A 16,607-nucleotide genomic window follows, 5' to 3' on the forward strand; every position below is an offset into this window, starting at 1 on the left:
GCTCCTACTCATAGTTGACCCACTGAAATGAGTGAACCAAAGTTAGCCATAACCAATAAGTTCAATGGGTCAACTCTGTGTAGTATTAGCATTGACTACAGCCCATGGCTATTATTACAATTATTTATTTTATTTGTGAATTGCTACCCATGTGGCATCTCAAAAATTTTTTACAGCAACCCCTCATCTGTTCCAGGGTTCCAAGGATTTGCATATAAGGCAGCTAGTGGCTGAGGGGGTTAGAAAGAGAGGAAGCAAGGCCTGTAATGTGTGCCTGCTCTGGAAGGCTAGGGATGCTCAAGCCAGGCTTCCTCAACCTCGGCCCTCCAGGTGTTTTTTGGCCTACAACTCCCATGATCCCTAGCTAGCAGGGATGGTCAGGGATGATGGGGATTGTAGTCTCAAAACATCTGGAGGGCCGAGGTTGAGGAAGCCTGGCTCAAGCCATATTTCACAGGAAGTCAGATTACCAGAACAGGAAATCCACACCTTTCCAGGAACAACTAACAACATTTTAGAAACCTGCTGGATTGTGCTCACATAGTTGAGCTGTAACATCTGTATGGATTTTAAATTATAATACAGTTTCCCCCCTCCACCCCCTAGGACAGGAACAACCAGTTGGTATCCCACAGTCAGTTCGCAGCAGAAAGGATTGGGCCACTATTGCTGTGAAAATGTGTGTGTGTGCAGATTTCTAAATCACATCAAATCAACACTGGGAGTAAAAACGGGATGGCTTCCAGGAAAAACATGGGAATTCAACAGCTTGGGATGAGATCTGTTTGAACTCTTGGGAGCAAATGAGTGCAAAATGTCAGCACAAGAGTGGGGAAAAGGCCAGTGTGGAAACTTCATTTATTATCGACTGAATTTAGTGCTCCTTGGAAATACACTGCTGGTCTGAGGTGGAGATCGCTGACCCTGCTCCCTCCAAAACACCGGTCGTGGCAATCTTGGAACATCCTGAAGAGGAAGACACTATGTGGGGACTGCACTCGACTTTCTCGATAAGAGCTCAGGAGAAGATGAAACTCGCCCGCGTCTCTACTTGTTCGCGCAAACTTCGCGCGAGTCGCCCCGCCTGCTGCAGAGATGGCGAGTGGGGACAAGCGGGGCTCTAAAACCTGGAAGATCCCATCGATTCTAAGGGGCCGTAAGATCCTGCCATAAAAGCCGCCGCCGCCTCGTTTTCACGGAAAGCGTGACCGTTAAAATTAGGGTCATCTGGCATCTCCCGCCGCCCAAGGCTTCTCTGAACATCTGCATCCTTTATTGACAGCGCCGGAGAGGGAGGCGCTGGAGAGGCGGCGGCAGCAGGCGGAGAGAAAATGGTTCAGCGAGGACCTTGACAGCTGCGCGCGCGTGAGAGAGAGAGAGAGCGAGCGAGCTAATATGCCCCGCCGAGAGGAGCCGCGCCGCCTCCCCTCCGACTAAGTAGCCCTTAAAGGCTACGCAACTTTCGACGCCGCTTCCCCCCAGCCCTTCAGAGAAGGCTTCCTGAGGGGAGCGAAGAACTCCAGGCTCCTTTCCACACACTTCCGCGCCAGGGAAAGGAGGCGGCTGCTGCTGCTGCTGAGGAGGAGGAAGAAGCCACCTGCTTTCCTACTGGAGCTGCTGCTGCCGCCGGAGCCTGGAAAAGGGCTGGGGGGGGGCACAGCGGAGGACTCCCCCCACCGCCTCGTCCACGAGAGCAGCGCGCGCTTTTCCCCGCCGCCAGTCCCTCGGTGCGCTCTGTGGCGGGAGCCCCGCTCGCTCCTTCGCTTCGCCCTCCGCGCAGTTTGGAGGCGCCCTCCGTCAGCTGCCGTCAGCTTCGCTGAGGGCGCCGCCGCCGCCGCCTTTCCCCGGTCTACCTCTGGAACTGCCTTGCGTCTACGTTTATTTGCGCCGTTCTTCTTTTCAAGCCCCTTCCTTCGCCGCTTCCCCGCGGAGATTCCCTCCTCCGTGAGGCGAGCGGAGCGGGGAAAGAGGCGCCTGGCTCCAGCCTCGCCGCCGCCGCGCGCCCCTCTTCGTCTCCCTCCGCGGCGGCCTCGGAGGCAGCAGCAGCAGCAGCATGTCGAACTCGGGTCGGAAGGACTTTGACGTGAAGCACATTTTGCGCCTCCGCTGGAAACTGTTCAGCCACCCGGCGGCCCCGGCCGGCGGCTGCTTGCAGCAGGACAGCAGCTTCGAGCACTGGGGGCCGAGCCAGAGCCGCCTGCTGAAGAGCCAGGAGAGGAGCAGCGGCGCCTTCTGGAAGAAAGCTGCCTCTTCGTCGCCCTCGTCCTCCTCGCCGCCGCCTTGCGCTGCCTCCCCGCCGCCCCTCAACGGGACTTTGCTGCCCGCCACGCGGCTCCATGGACTGGCCGAGCAGCAGCGGCGCCAGCCGGCCCCTCGCACCGCTTTCTACGTGGAGTCCCTGGAGGAGGCGCCCGGCCGAGGCGCGCCGGGGGAGTTTACGCGCGAGCGGGAGAAGACGCTGGTGCTGCGCGAGGTCAAGGAAGAGCCGGCGCCCTTCCTGGAGGGCGGAGGCCAGGCAACAGGTGAAGGGGCCGCGCACAGGTACAGTACCCGCTCAGGGGAGCAGCTGGCCAAACGAGGCGAGGCTGCCTTTGGGGAGAGAGGGGTGTCCACACACACACACAGAGGCGCCTTCCTTAGGAAGGTCAGCGTGCTCATCCCCTGTAGGTTTTGGTTTTCTTTAAGGTCACCCTCGCGACGCCCCACTCCACGGGAGAGTTCATCGCACATGTTTGCCCCCTTGATCTTCTTTGCAATAGGATAACAGGAGGGAGACGCGAAATGAGGCACATTCCCAGCCCACCTCTGCCAGATGCATGCTTTCTCGGGAGTAAGCCCTACTGAACTCTGGGAGACTTCTGAGCCTTTCAACCTACTCTCCACTCTGCATGGCTGCAGTCTTGCTTGAAATGAACAGCTGGGTGCTGAGCATGTTGGCTTGGAAGCGGAACTCAGCGGGGCTCACTCCCGAGATTGCTTCTTTGGCAGTTTACTGTGTCCGCGATGCTTACTCTCCGTCCATGCATCAGATCCCAGCCTTCAAGACTTGGAAACTGGTAGAACTTGAGTAAAGATGGGTAGGAAAGGGCTGCATATCCCTCTGAGTTCAAAGGGAGGGATTTAAGTGCACATTTAACCCTCCCTTTAACACCAGTGGCTCTTTAAATTACTCATCTTTGATGGATCATGCACTTAGCCTTCATGATGCCACCATACTCTGGGGCTTTCCTCCATGCCAAAGAGTAATTTCACTTAGGCTTCTCCACCCCTCTGCAAATGCTGTTTCAAATCTGCCAGTGTAACAGCCCAAACGACAGAGTCAGTGAGGAAGAGTAATTTTCTAAAGTTGTAGGAGTGGACATGGAGCTCAAGTTAAACAGTTTCCAGGTGAATAACCGGAGGAACTTTCCATTTTGCCCCATGTACTTTTACCACATGGTTTTAAATCCATTGCATGCACTGAACCCCACATTTCAAATGAATGTGCAGTTATTTCTGACTCTGCATGGACCCTGCAGTGGGATCAGCATATAGGCTACAATTAAACAATCTGGCTGATCGCATGCACTTTAAGTGTCGTTGTTTTCGGTGAGAATTAATGACATGCTTAAATCATTCCTGTTTAAATCTAAAGTGTTTAACTTTGGATGGACTGTGACAATGCTGATTTGCTGGAGAGGGTATGTAATTCTCTTTTCTCTTCAGTGAGTTTTACAGCAAAGGTTTTTGTTAAAATTATGCTGCAGGAGGACCAGCCAGGAGTTCTTCATTTGACAGGGATCACAGTAACAAAACTTTGTAATCTCAAATTGATTTGCTTGGTTTGATATCAATCTCTCTTGCTCTTAACAATTGCCTTCTAAGGATACTTGTGCAATACCTTCAGACAATTTAATTTGAGCTAGACTCAAGCAGAGTCCTGCCCCATATCGCCCCCCCCCAGTGCTTGGACATAAGTCTGGAACACATGAACTAATAACGTAAGGATGGGTGTGTTTGAATATATGCAGAATGCCTTTCTGCCATACCAAATAGCCACAGTCAGTTTGGAGACAGATGATGAAGATAAAGGCTTTAAACTTGTAGGACAAAGGGTACCACCTTGAATTCTGATTCTCTCATTTTATAGCTAGGTTATGAATTTTAATATCCAAGCTCATATTCTCGATACATTTTTAAGATACATATTGTCGCTGAAGGCTTAAAGATTGGACTGATTAGTATATGAATTCTAAACATGTGCTACTAGGTTATTTGCTTCTGCTAGAAGTCCCAAAAGTTATTAAAGTCTTGGTTCCCAAGCATTTTAGTATTGGGCTCATATTAAAAAACCACTATTCAGTTAAAGCTCCATGCTCAGATAGAAAAGTCCTGTAGCCAGTGTTTGCTGCGTTGCCTTGTGGTACCCTCAAAGTTTCCATAAACATTTGGAGTCCATGTCAGTCAATCAGTCCCAAAAAGATGGAGCTAGGTTGCAGTACGTCAGTCAAGTGTCGTTGGCATTAATGGAACTTCTGAGTAAATATGTTTGGGGTTGAGCTTCACAAGTATTTGCACTAATAACCATGCACTATTTCCATTTTGTCAGATGAAGTGTTCTGTTTGCATTTTCTTTTGATTAATTCAATAAGAGACCATGCCTTCCTTTCTCTCAGTATGTAAGGCTTTCAGAGCAGAAACTTTTATTTCATCTCTACTTACTTTAAATGTGCCCCAGTTTTTTCTCTTTCTGGGGTGCCTGAATGTTAAATCAGGGCTGTTAAGAACATGTCTAATTGTCAACAGGCATGATCAAATCAAAGTTAAGCCATTTTAAGCCTGTCATTTGAATGACAAGAGTACATGCTTAGATGCGCTTCTGTTAAAACCACAACTTAAGTGTTTCATTTTGTCTGGGTTACATCTAATCAAATGTTGAGGTACAGAAATGAAAGGTTTTTTTAAAAAAACTTTCTGGATGCCACTCAGATTTATAGGAAGGCAAGCAGGCAGGGGTCTGAATTTTCAGCTTTGCAGTTAACCAAGATGGAACTGAATTGTCAGGTCCCATCTTAAAGAGCTCAAACACCTAAAGAATTGTTGTCTGCTTGTATCAAGAGATCAGTGTGTTTTGCTGGATATGACACTTGTTAAATTTGCTTCACTGCTAAGTCTGGAGTTCAGAGATCACATTTAGTAGGTCTATGCCTTTCTTAAATGCTGCATGTAAAATCCTAGCTTTGGGGAAATTGTTTCATGCTCCCCAAATTCTCCAGTGGTAATCTTAACTGTGAAACTACCAATGTACAGTATTTGCCACAAAACTATCGACAGATTGTTGCGTCTGCACTTAGTTGCTATCCTTCCATGATTCTAGATAAACAACTGAAGTTTCCGAAATGACCAAGGACATAGACGGGAAAATTCTGAACTTCCTGAAGTTAAAAACTGTTGATTCAGTAGTACTTGTTTTAGCAAAACTGGACCACTTTTGTATGTCTAGTCATTTTTCTGTGTTATTCAATTATCTTTGCTCTGAACACCAAAGGGGAACCATCTGTATTACCTTATTTTACCTTCATATTCTGGGTGTTGGGAAGAGAAATCGCTTACCATTGCATAAAAATATAGGTAATGTTTAGATCAGGCAGGAAGAAAATTACTGTATATTTTTAGATGGCAAAAACCTCCCAAATAAAAACCAATGAGAAACCAAAAACTGATGTAATGTAATTACGGTGCAAACTTCTGGGAGTGTTTTGGAGTACTTTACATTCATGGCAACGGCAGGTTAGAACAGTGTTATTTGTAGGAGGAGGAGGAGTCCCAGCCATCCTCATGGTTTCATGGGTGAAAGTAGTGCCTGGAAAATGCCAGATGGAAAGATGGTTACTGTGCTTAAGGACATGCATAAAATAGGTGCTCACCTCATCAGTTTTGCAATAACAAACAAACAAACCAGAAAGCCACAAACACATTGTGGAACCTGGGCAAGCAGAGGGAAAGTGGCAGTGAGTGCTTCAGATAAAAGGCAGTGGGTGGGAAATGACAACCTCCATCTGAGCTTCCAGTCTATTCTCTAAAAATACCTGACCTATAAGCAGCACTGTTTGGCAGCAAAACACAGGGTTAGGAATCCCTTGTCTGGTGCCCTAGGTGTAGTTCTGCGCAGTCTTTTATTCACAATTGCTCAATCACTACTTTAGTTTGGAAGGCATAAAAGATGCTTTGCTCTTTGTTTGGAAAGAATGGGACAGGCTCATGTGAATTGGCAGGTGGGAACCTGTGTGAGATCTCAGCCCCATTACTAGGCTGTTCACGTGAGTGGTCCGCTTGTGTGAGCAGTCATTTGTGCGTATAACAATATATGAATCAGTTTCAAGGCAGTGAAGCGGAGAAACTGATTTCATACAATTTGACTTTTTTATTGAAAAGTTTTGTGGGTATTCATGTAGTTCTCTTACTTTGGGAGCATCAGGGGAATTTGTAGCTATACTGGTGATTCTGCAAAATGGAAGGAACAGGAAAAGTGAAACGATGCCTTCTTTTGGATGATCAGCAAGTTCCAATCATGTTTGGAAGCTTTGAACCTGAAGAGAGGTTCTTCGGTAGGCATGGGAATTTAGAAGAAAAATGTGATGAAGTGTTCTTTTTCATTTCCTGGTTGGATACATAGGTTAAATGCCAGCCAAAGTTTTAAGTTCCTTTGATTTCAATGGGACAGATCCAAGTACCTTACAAGCCTGGTAGATGAAGAGAACGCGGTGGATGTAGCCTACCTTGATTTCAGCAAGGCATTTGACAAGGTGCCCCATGATATTCTTGTAAAGAAGCTGGTAAAATGCGGTCTTGACTATGCTACCACTCAGTGGATTTGTAACTGGCTGACTGACCGGACCCAAAGGGTGCTCATCAATGGTTCCTCTTCATCCTGGAGAAGAGTGACTAGTGGGGTGCCACAGGGTTCTGTCTTGGGCCCGGTCTTATTCAACATCTTTATCAACGACTTGGATGATGGACTCAAGGGCATCCTGATCAAATTTGCAAATGACACCAAACTGGGAGGGGTGGCTAACACCCCAGAGGACAGGATCACACTTCAAAATGACCTTGACAGATTAGAGAACTGGGCAAAAACAAACAAGATGAATTTTAACAGGGAGAAATGTAAAGTATTGCACTTGGGCAAAAAAAATGAGAGGCACAAATACAAGATGGGTGACACCTGGCTTGAGAGCAGTACATGTGAAAAGGATCTAGGAGTCTTGGTTGACCACAAACTTGACATGAGCCAACAGTGTGACGCGGCAGCTAAAAAAGCCAATGCAATTCTGGGCTGCATCAATAGGAGTATAGCATCTAGATCAAGGGAAGTAATAGTGCCACTGTATTCTGCTCTGGTCAGACCTCACCTGGAGTACTGTGTCCAGTTCTGGGCACCACAGTTCAAGAAGGACACTGACAAACTGGAACGTGTCCAGAGGAGGGCAACCAAAATGGTCAAAGGCCTGGAAACGATGCCTTATGAGGAACGGCTAAGGGAGCTGGGCATGTTTAGTCTGGAGAAGAGGAGGTTAAGGGGTGATATGATAGCCATGTTCAAATATATAAAAGGATGTCACATAGAGGAGGGAGAAAGGTTTTTTTCTGCTGCTCCAGAGAAGCGGACACGGAGCAATGGATCCAAACTACAAGAAAGAAGATTCCACCTAAACATTAGGAAGAACTTCCTGACAGTAAGAGCTGTTTGACAGTGGAATTTGCTGCCAAGGAGTGTGGTGGAGTCTCCTTCTTTGGAGGTCTTTAAGCAGAGGCTTGACAACCATATGTCAGGAGTGCTCTGATGGTGTTTCCTGCTTGGCAGGGGGTTGGACTCGATGGCCCTTGTGGTCTCTTCCAACTCTATGATTCTATGATTCTATTCTATGATTCTACCTACTTGACCCTCCAACTGAAATCGTTAGGATTTTAAAATCATCAAAGCTGCCATGGAATTTACTTCTCAACAAACATGTATAGGTTTGTATAGAATGATAATCTCAGTGGTCACTAGGTGCTCTGAGATCAAGGGAAAAGCTTGGGGATGATTCATTTTTACTTCATTTCTCTCTTATTTATTAAATAATATCTTCAATAGCATGGCTGCTAAAGCTGGAAATGGGTGGGGATTTAATAGAGCTTTTTGTATGTTGACTCATTTTTTTGTTGCTGTCTCTGGTTAAATAGCAAACAACATTGGGATATAAGAAAGAGAGTCCAAACTAGCCAATAAATTTACAGTAACTTCAAAATAACACCTTATCTATTTAAAATATTTTTAAGGATTGGCCACCACTTTCTTAAGAGTCATTGTGGCACCGCTTAAAAGCAACGTGGAAGTGCTTTTAACACTTTCCCTGGGCTGGTTCCCTTGCCACCCTGCCCTTTAACGCTGCTAATTGTCTCCAGAAGTCCTATTTGCATCACATGGCACCTGATGCACAGAAGCTTGAGGGGATATTCTGTAGGAAAGAGAACAGAGGAAAGGATTTTCAAGAGGGAGGCATGGCCATCCCAAACATGTTATTTTAAAAACACTATTAATGTAACTTATAGTTAAGTCCTGAGTTTCTACACAAGAATGAACTGTGGCTTTATCATATCATACTCAGTTTTCTTTAAAAAATGTTGTTTTGAAACAGCCAAACACAGCCTGAAAGACCAAGGAAAACGAATTAGCCATATTTCTGTCTCTGCTGCCCTTTGGAGTTCACTGTATTCTTGTTTTCGCCTTACCTCATTAGAGTCTTAAAATTACAGTGGTACCTCGGGTTAAGTACTTAATTCGTTCCGGAGGTCTGTTCTTAACCTGAAACTGTTCTTAACCTGAAGCACCACTTTAGCTAATGGGGCCTCCCGCTGCCGCCACGCCGCCTGAGCACAATTTCTGTTCTCATCCTGAAGCAAAGTTCTTAACCCGAGGTACTATTTCTGGGTTAGTGGAGTCTGTAACCTGAAGCGTATGTAACCTGAAGCGTATGTAACCCGAGGTACCACTGTATTATAAACAAAAAATATTCTTGTGTTAAATGTTTCAATATAGTAATATATCCAGATTGTGTAACCTGCCTGAGGTAGGCAGGTCATTAAATGAGAATTAGCCTGACAGCAACTGCTTTATAATTTTGTGGTGTTTTCAGCTGTGGAAGAAAAATGTTTAATCTTCTTGAAATAAGCTTTTAGTGTGTTTATCAATGAACATGGTTCATTACACAGCAACTATGCTACATAAACAACGAAAATGTGCAAGAGCTAAAGAAAAAGTGCTACCAGCAAAGATCATGGTGGTAAATTTAAGCTTGATACTTCTGCTAGTTCAAGCACTTTGGGCTGTACAACAGAACTTCATTCCCCCTCCTGTCCCTGGGTTCTCTCCAGACCTCCTAAATACATTATGGGTCTCCCCTCCCCAACCCTCTGGAACAGATTTAAGATGTGCATGGCAGGCTGGGGGCAGGTATGGAGATAAGAGAGAGGGGAAATTTCATTGTGCAGCCGAAAGCACTCCCCCTAGGAGAACTGTATGCAGTTTTATAGTGTCCTAATGATATATCTGAGAATATTATTCAAATCTTGCTGGTGCAAACATATTGTTCTGCTTTCCTTTGGACCACATCATCTTGGCAGCCCAGGACCTCCATACATACTGCCCAGGCTTGCACCTCAAGGAGGTCATGTCGGTGATGCTAACACACCAGCCTGGCTTCGCCCTCGCAGGTGCACTCCATTGTCTCTTTCAGGACAGACAGATGCCAGCAACTCGTAACTTAATGGGGTTAGGATTGCAGCCTAAGGAATTAACCCAAATGCAAAAAAGGAGGGTTTGGGGAGAAGAGAGAAAGATTGCATCCCACATAGGATCCATGCAAGAATGTCACATCTTACCTACATTAGGACTGTAATTTTGCTTATTTGATTATAAGGCTGCTCAGATCTGTAGTATTGCATGCAACATTTCCAAAATCACTTATGATTGCGAGATCTATTATTGTAACTCATGGGTAGGCAAACTAAGGCCCGGGGGCCAGATCCGGCCCACTCGCCTTCTAAATCCAGCCCGCAGACGGTCCAGGAATCAGCATGTTTTTACATGAGTAGATTGTGCGCTTTTATTTAAAATGCACCTCTAGGTTATTTGTGTGCCATAGAAATTTGTTTATCCCCCCCCCAAATATAGTCCCCCCCCCCAAGGTCTGAGGGACAGTGGACTGGCCCCCTGCTGAAAAGGTTTGCTGACCCCTCTTGTAACTGGACATTGCTTTAACCTGAGGCTTTGAGTTCTTGACTTACAATTATTGTCTTAGCTTATGTCTTTCCCCCTTTATTTTCGACTTGGCAGTCAAGATTCCTGAAAAATAATGATGATTCCCACCCTCCTTGAAACTACAACAGTAGATTTCTAAAACACAAGAATTTGTGTAAGCTATCAGATTCTTCTAATATATTAGTATCTTTGGCTGATAATATTATTATTACTTTCTATCATCATTACTTTCTATTATAGTGGCCTAAACTTGCAGTAAGTTTTAACTTTGTATTTCCTGGCTAGATTCTCTGTACTAATCGCACCGCAGCAACACAAGTTATGAAACTGTGCTAACTAAGCTTAGCAGGCAAATAATAAGAGGAGAGGTCCTCTTGAGGATCCCAAATTGGTCAAGTTGCAGGTTAAGTGAGAATAAATAGACACTTCTCCAAGAGGAAAGATGTAGAAAGTGGGGTACTGAAAGGATCAATATAGGGACCTGTACCTTTAAACTTGTTCATAAACGATTGAGAATTTGGAGTGAGCAGTGCTCAAGGTTGCTAATGTTACTAACTTGTCAGGGTCATTAAAACGAAAAGTGATTGTGAAGAGTTCCACAAGGACCGCACCAGACTCAGTGCATAGGTGGTAAAATGCCAAATGCAATTCAGTGTAAACAAGTGTAAAATGATACATGCAAAGGCAAAAAAATATATATATTATAATTTCACAATATACAGTTGTGGGCGTCTGAGATGGCAGTGACTTATCAGAAATGAGACCTCAGGGTTGTAGCAGATAGCTCAAAGAGGATGCTGACCCAGTGAGCAACACCTGTGAAAATTTAAATTCCGTGCTAGGGATCATTAGGAAAGGAAAGGGGGGGAAAGTTGCTTTTATTATAATGCAGTTATACAAAACTATGTCGTGACCACATTTGCCATACTGCATATAATTCTGGTCATCTCGCTTCAAAAAGGACATTGTAGTCTTGAAAAATATTCAGAAAAGGGCAACCAAAATGATCAAGGAACGGAGCAGTATTTGGGACTTTTTAGTTTAGAGAAAATGGGTGTTTGGAGAAGAGGGGACACGATAGAAGTTTAGAAAATTGTCCATGGCATGGATGAAGGAATCAGAAAGGAGTCCTGAGTCAGACAAAATAAAGCACCTTTTCACACAATACCTAGTTAAGCTATGGAACTCAGTCTCACAGAAGCCAGTGGTAGCCACCAACCTAGATGGACTTAAATGAGGATTAGACAAAATCATGGAGGGCTATTGAACTCTACTAGCCCTGATGGCTGTGCTCTGCCTCCACAACTGAAGGCAGCAATGCTTCTGAATACCAGCTGCTGAAAACCACAGGAGGGCAGAGGGCTCTTGTGCTTGAATCCTGCTTGCAAGTTTCCCATTTGGGCACCTGGGTGGCAACTGAGAAGAGGAAGCTGGACTAGATGAGCCATTGTCCTCATCCAGCAGGCTCTTACATTCTTATGAGAGATTCGGATGAAGGATGGTATACAAATTTAATGAACAAATGAATAAAATTATATTATGGTAACTCAAAAACCCAATATTCTGTCCTGTTTGTACTCAAAATCTGACCACAGTGGTAACATGCTACTTATTTTCTGGTCTTTTAGCTAGCAAAGGTAAAGGTGTCACGAAATGCGTAAAAATTGAGATTAATCACTGAACCTATTCAGCCTTGGATAGTTATTGCCAGGAGGTGAACCTTTTCTTGGTATCTGCCTTCATACTCTTTCTTCTCCCCCACTCATACAGGGCCATAGCACAAGTTCAGAGGAATTAAGCATCATCTATGTATTAGAGGGATTTTTTAAAATTTGTTTGTTTTTTAGTTCCTTATTTTACACTAGATTTCTATAATCTCCTTGAAAAGTTGGGAGACAAGCTTTGGAAAATCCTTATTAATGCAACAATGGGAACTTGTAAAGGCTGGATATTCATACCAAGAGACATTGGGGACATCTTGCTGAAATCCTGTTTCACTTCACTTGGATTCAGATCACAGAGTAAAAGTTTGGAGTATTGCATTTGTAGGCAAAACATTTTCTGGAGGGTTTTTATGCAAAGGACTGACATTTTTGTTTATTGCTAAAAACTTCTGTGAATGCATTTGAATTGCCATTTTATGCGTCCTCATTTTGTGAGCTTCCATCTTTCTTTTGATGCAGTCACAGTGCATTTTCTTCATCTCGCAACCCAATTCCTTCCTATCCCCCTTTCTTTAAATAAATGGGATTCTACTGTTCCCAGTGCCGTAGCGAGGGGGGTGCAGGGGGGGGGGTCGGACGCACCGGGCGCAACATCGGGGGGGGGGGCGCTCGCACTCGCAGCTCTCTGCCCCTACCTGGCTCCACGGGTTAGGGGGCGCAAAGTACTTGCCTTGCCCCGGGTGCTGACAACCCACGCTACGCCACTGACTGTTCCTATAACCTCATTATAGTAATACTCCAGTCCTAATGACCTTTTGCGTGGAATTAAATGCATCCGAGAACATTGAAATTTATATCCCAGCAAAGATGCTTAGAAAAAGGATTGTAAGTGTCTCTTCTGAATCCCAAAATGGATAAAGAAATAAAAGTTTTAAATAGAACAAAGGCTCTTATGTGCCATCTGCCTAATTACCAGCTGAGCTACTAGTTCAGCCTCTACGCAGGTGTCATTTTATAAATAAGAATCTTTGACCATGAATACAAATTCTTTGGGAAAGTTTTTTTCTCCCTAGATTGCAGCCCCTGATAAATTTAATATTTTTGTTAGCAGTTTCCTAAACAACCTGAAATAAGTTTTTTCTCCATAATTTCAGCTTTCAAAATTGAAGCAAAAGAAAATGTATTCAAATTCTACACTAGGGATTTGAATGGAAGCAGATTTATATAGGCAGCTAGTGGAGGTGCGCAACTGGTTAGATTTCTGCATCCTTGTGCTTGGACTAATCCCTGTTGAGCTGCTTGGATGCCTTCTTTTGTTCTTCCTTCAGAACTCATTTCATTATTCAAAATTCAAATTATAGCAAAAGGAGAGCAAGACTTTCTTTTCATGTGGATGGGTATATTCTCAGGTGCATAAAACATAAAGATAGAACATAAAGTTGGGTTGTCCTTCCTCTGAACAAGAAACCTACTCTGGTCCCTATATTTTTGTGATGGCATTTCTGCTTGCAGTGCCAGTGTAATAGTCATGCGGTACTAGCATGACATTGTATTTTGTGACATTGCTCTGGTGTAGTTTAGCCCCATCCCAAATTTGTTTTATGGCACAGTAAAGTCTTGGCTGCGCTTTTAGTTGATTCAATTGTGATTCTCAGTTTCCATCCCATTAAAATCACTGTGATTAAACATGGATCTAGCTGTAAATCTTACTCTCGCTATAAGCTTTCCTAGCATTAAGTTTAAAACAGAAGTCAGGATTTCTTTTTTTTGAAAAAACTTTCTGTGTCCTTCCTTTTCAACAGAAAAACTACCTTATGATGCCCATTGTGGCTGGTGGGGTGAAGAGCAGGGCAGGTAATATCATGTGGAGCCCAGGGTAGCTGTTAAAATTGCTCATTCTTGTTAAATCTTCACATACTGTGGCTGCACCTCTTTCACATGCATGCTGTTCCTAAGACTGCAGCCTTGTAACATGCCTGTTGTTCTGGGTTTGCTGATGAGTTTGTGTTTCTTTGTATTCTTTAGCGGCTTGTGTTTTACATTTAAAAATGGCCGTCAGAATTTAACAAACATTTTGCAACAATTTTGTATGTTTTAAAGCATGTTTGTAAGTTTCTTAGAGACCACCTTGCATTAGGTATCAGTTTAATTAATTAACAAGGGAGCATTTATTTACATGGGAGCATTTGTTTGTTAAATCTGCCAAATAATGCTCCATATTTATCTACTTTAAAAAAGATTGTTCAACACAAAAATAGTTCCACTGGAGTTTTTTCATGTTATCGTATCTTGTCTTCCATAAACATATCATGACTTCCACCAAATCCTACGGTTCCTTACCTGGCAGAACTCAAATATAGGGTTGTGCCCTAAATATTTGTCAGATATACATACCCAAGCAGTTCTCCACTGATGCAGTGAATTAGATTCAGATTCAGCATTTCGTGAAAATCTGCTTCACTATACCTGATATCTCGTTTGACAACCCACCCCCTCACATGACCCAAATGTAGAGGCGTAAATAGGGAGTAAGAGAAAGAGTGATGACAGAAAATAAGAATGAGAAGGGGGAAGGTGAGCTGAATCACTAGAGAAAACAGATGGCAAGGAACTATAGAGTTCAGACTAAATCCCAGTGAAATTAATGCTAGAATAATCCCCATTACATACTATTTATTCTTTGACTACTAGGTTCTACAGACTGTCAGACAACCCTGTCCAGCTTCTGATATGGGATGGATGTTGTTGCTTTCTAGCATTGAATGGTGAGATGTTGGCTACCATTGCAATCTGCAGTATCCCTCGTCATTGACACGGTGATGCAATTTCTCTTGTGTTAAGAGAACGTTTCTGCTGTGCAGCACCTCCTGGCTTGGGTTACAATTAAAGAAATTAACACAGAAATATTTAGTGCCCCACGGTATGAAAGAGCAGTATGAAAGCAATAAACAGCACTTCAAATAAGCACCATGTGTAGATAGCAGATGCCCCCATGTCAGGGTAAGAGCTGAAAATGTAAGGGCTGAATCGAGAGCAAACGGCATCCACCAACTAGGATGGGATCATTCCGTATCATGTTGACCCATGTTCAGTGACAGTTACCTGCAAGTTCAGAAATTTATTGTCCCATTGAAGGAAGGGAAAAGGTGTTTTATTTTTTCTTATTCCTCTTTCCCATCCACTCCATTGTGACCCTGAAAGGCTGACCCTCTGGAATGGGTGGGAAGTGTTACTGAGAGGTGGTGCTGGAGGCTGTAGCAGGAAGACAAAACCAACAAAAATTAACTCCTTCCTCATTCTTTACATGGGAACTTCTGTTGGTTCCTATTCCCTTCTGTTCACAAATGTGCTGGTCTGCTTCCAACCCACTACGTGATTCTTAATATTTCTCTATATTTGTAAAGTTATGATTATGCAGCTGTGTTAGCCTGTAAACCAGGGGCCAGCAATTTTTTTAAACCATGGGCCGGTCCACTGTCCCTCAGATCTTGTGGTGGGCTGGAGAAGTGGCACTGGGGGGGGGCTGGAAGAAGAGGCAAGGGGGGCAAGTAGTCCTCCTCCCCACCCTCTGGCCGCAGCTGCTGCGCTTACATTCCCAGGGGCTGCCGCCACCACCACTGCCGCCGCCGCTTCTCGTGGGTAGGCAGAGTGAGCTTGTCTGCTCTTCTCTCTGGCCCACAGGAGCACCAGGGCGGCGGCGACAATGGCGGAGGGAAGATGAGTGGCACGAAAGGGCTGGCTCTGGAGAGGGGCTGCTTAAAATGGCGCTCAGCCCAGCCTCCTTCCTCCTCTAGGCAGGGCGGAGAGAAGCCAGGAGGAGGGAGGGAGGAGGCACCACCGCGGTGTGTGTGTGTGTGTGTGTGTTTGTGTGAGGGGGGCGGAATGGTGCAGCCTGAATGAACAGAATCCCCACGGTGATCCACGGACAGTCCGCGGGCCAGATCCTGAAGGCAATTGGGCCTGATCCAGCCCACAGACCTTAGTTTGCCAACCCCTCTTGTAAACTGTAGGGCCCTGATTTGACTCTCATGCTCCTGCACCTGAACCTTGCTGAGCCCCCAATCTGTTGCTCCACTTGCACCATTCTGAGCTCCTCTTGCCCACCCCCTCCCTCTAAGGAATTGGCATCAACATTCACACCTGGGAAGACAGGTGAGTAGCATCACCTTGATTGTCCCACCCTCACCGACTGCTGGGTGGAAGGTACATATGCTTCAGGTTACATAAGCTTCGGGTTACCGACTCCGCTAACCCAGAAATAGTACCTTGGGTTAAGAATTTTGCTTCAGGATGAGAACAGAAATCACACAGCAGCAGTGGGAGGCCCCATTAGCTAAAGTGGCGCTTCAGGTTAAGAACAGTTTCAGATTAAGAACGGACCTCCGGAACGAATTAAGTACGTAACCAGAGGTACCACTGTATACAGATTTCACAAATAATCATTGGGCATAGATCAAGATTGAAAATGTTTAGTAAATTTTTTTAATATGTTTTGAACAATTATAGGGGTAAATGAAACACATGGGTGATCTGACTGCTTCAGATTCAGAAATGGCAGGCTTGGAATGAGACAGGGAAGAGAGATGCTGAGAATTGAATAGTGTAGTAAGTAGCAAGAAGTGGCAGGTATCCAGTGATGGACTGCCAAAGAAATCATTATT

The 16,607-nt window shown here is 44.7% G+C and overlaps 1 protein-coding gene across 5 annotated transcripts in view; it reads left to right on the plus strand.

Annotated features, from left to right (window-relative positions):
- The first annotated feature begins 1,652 nt into the window (after positions 1-1,652).
- The window catches only part of KLHL1 (kelch like family member 1), a 135,303-nt gene continuing 120,348 nt past the window's right edge, over positions 1,653-16,607 (plus strand). For 2 of the 5 annotated variants that reach the window (XM_083435834.1, XM_083435836.1), the window contains exon 1: positions 1,656-2,541. In XM_083435834.1, the coding sequence (XP_083291960.1) occupies positions 2,054-2,541 (488 nt within the window). In that variant the 5' untranslated portion in view covers positions 1,656-2,053. Of the gene's footprint in view, positions 2,542-16,607 lie in introns of all 5 variants that reach the window. The other 3 variants (XM_083435837.1, XM_083435835.1, XM_083435833.1) reach the window with 3 other exon arrangements.

The sequence above is a fragment of the Podarcis tiliguerta genome (assembly GCF_965153285.1).
Source record: "Podarcis tiliguerta genome assembly, chromosome: 4".
Taxonomy (NCBI): Eukaryota; Metazoa; Chordata; class Lepidosauria; order Squamata; family Lacertidae; genus Podarcis; species Podarcis tiliguerta.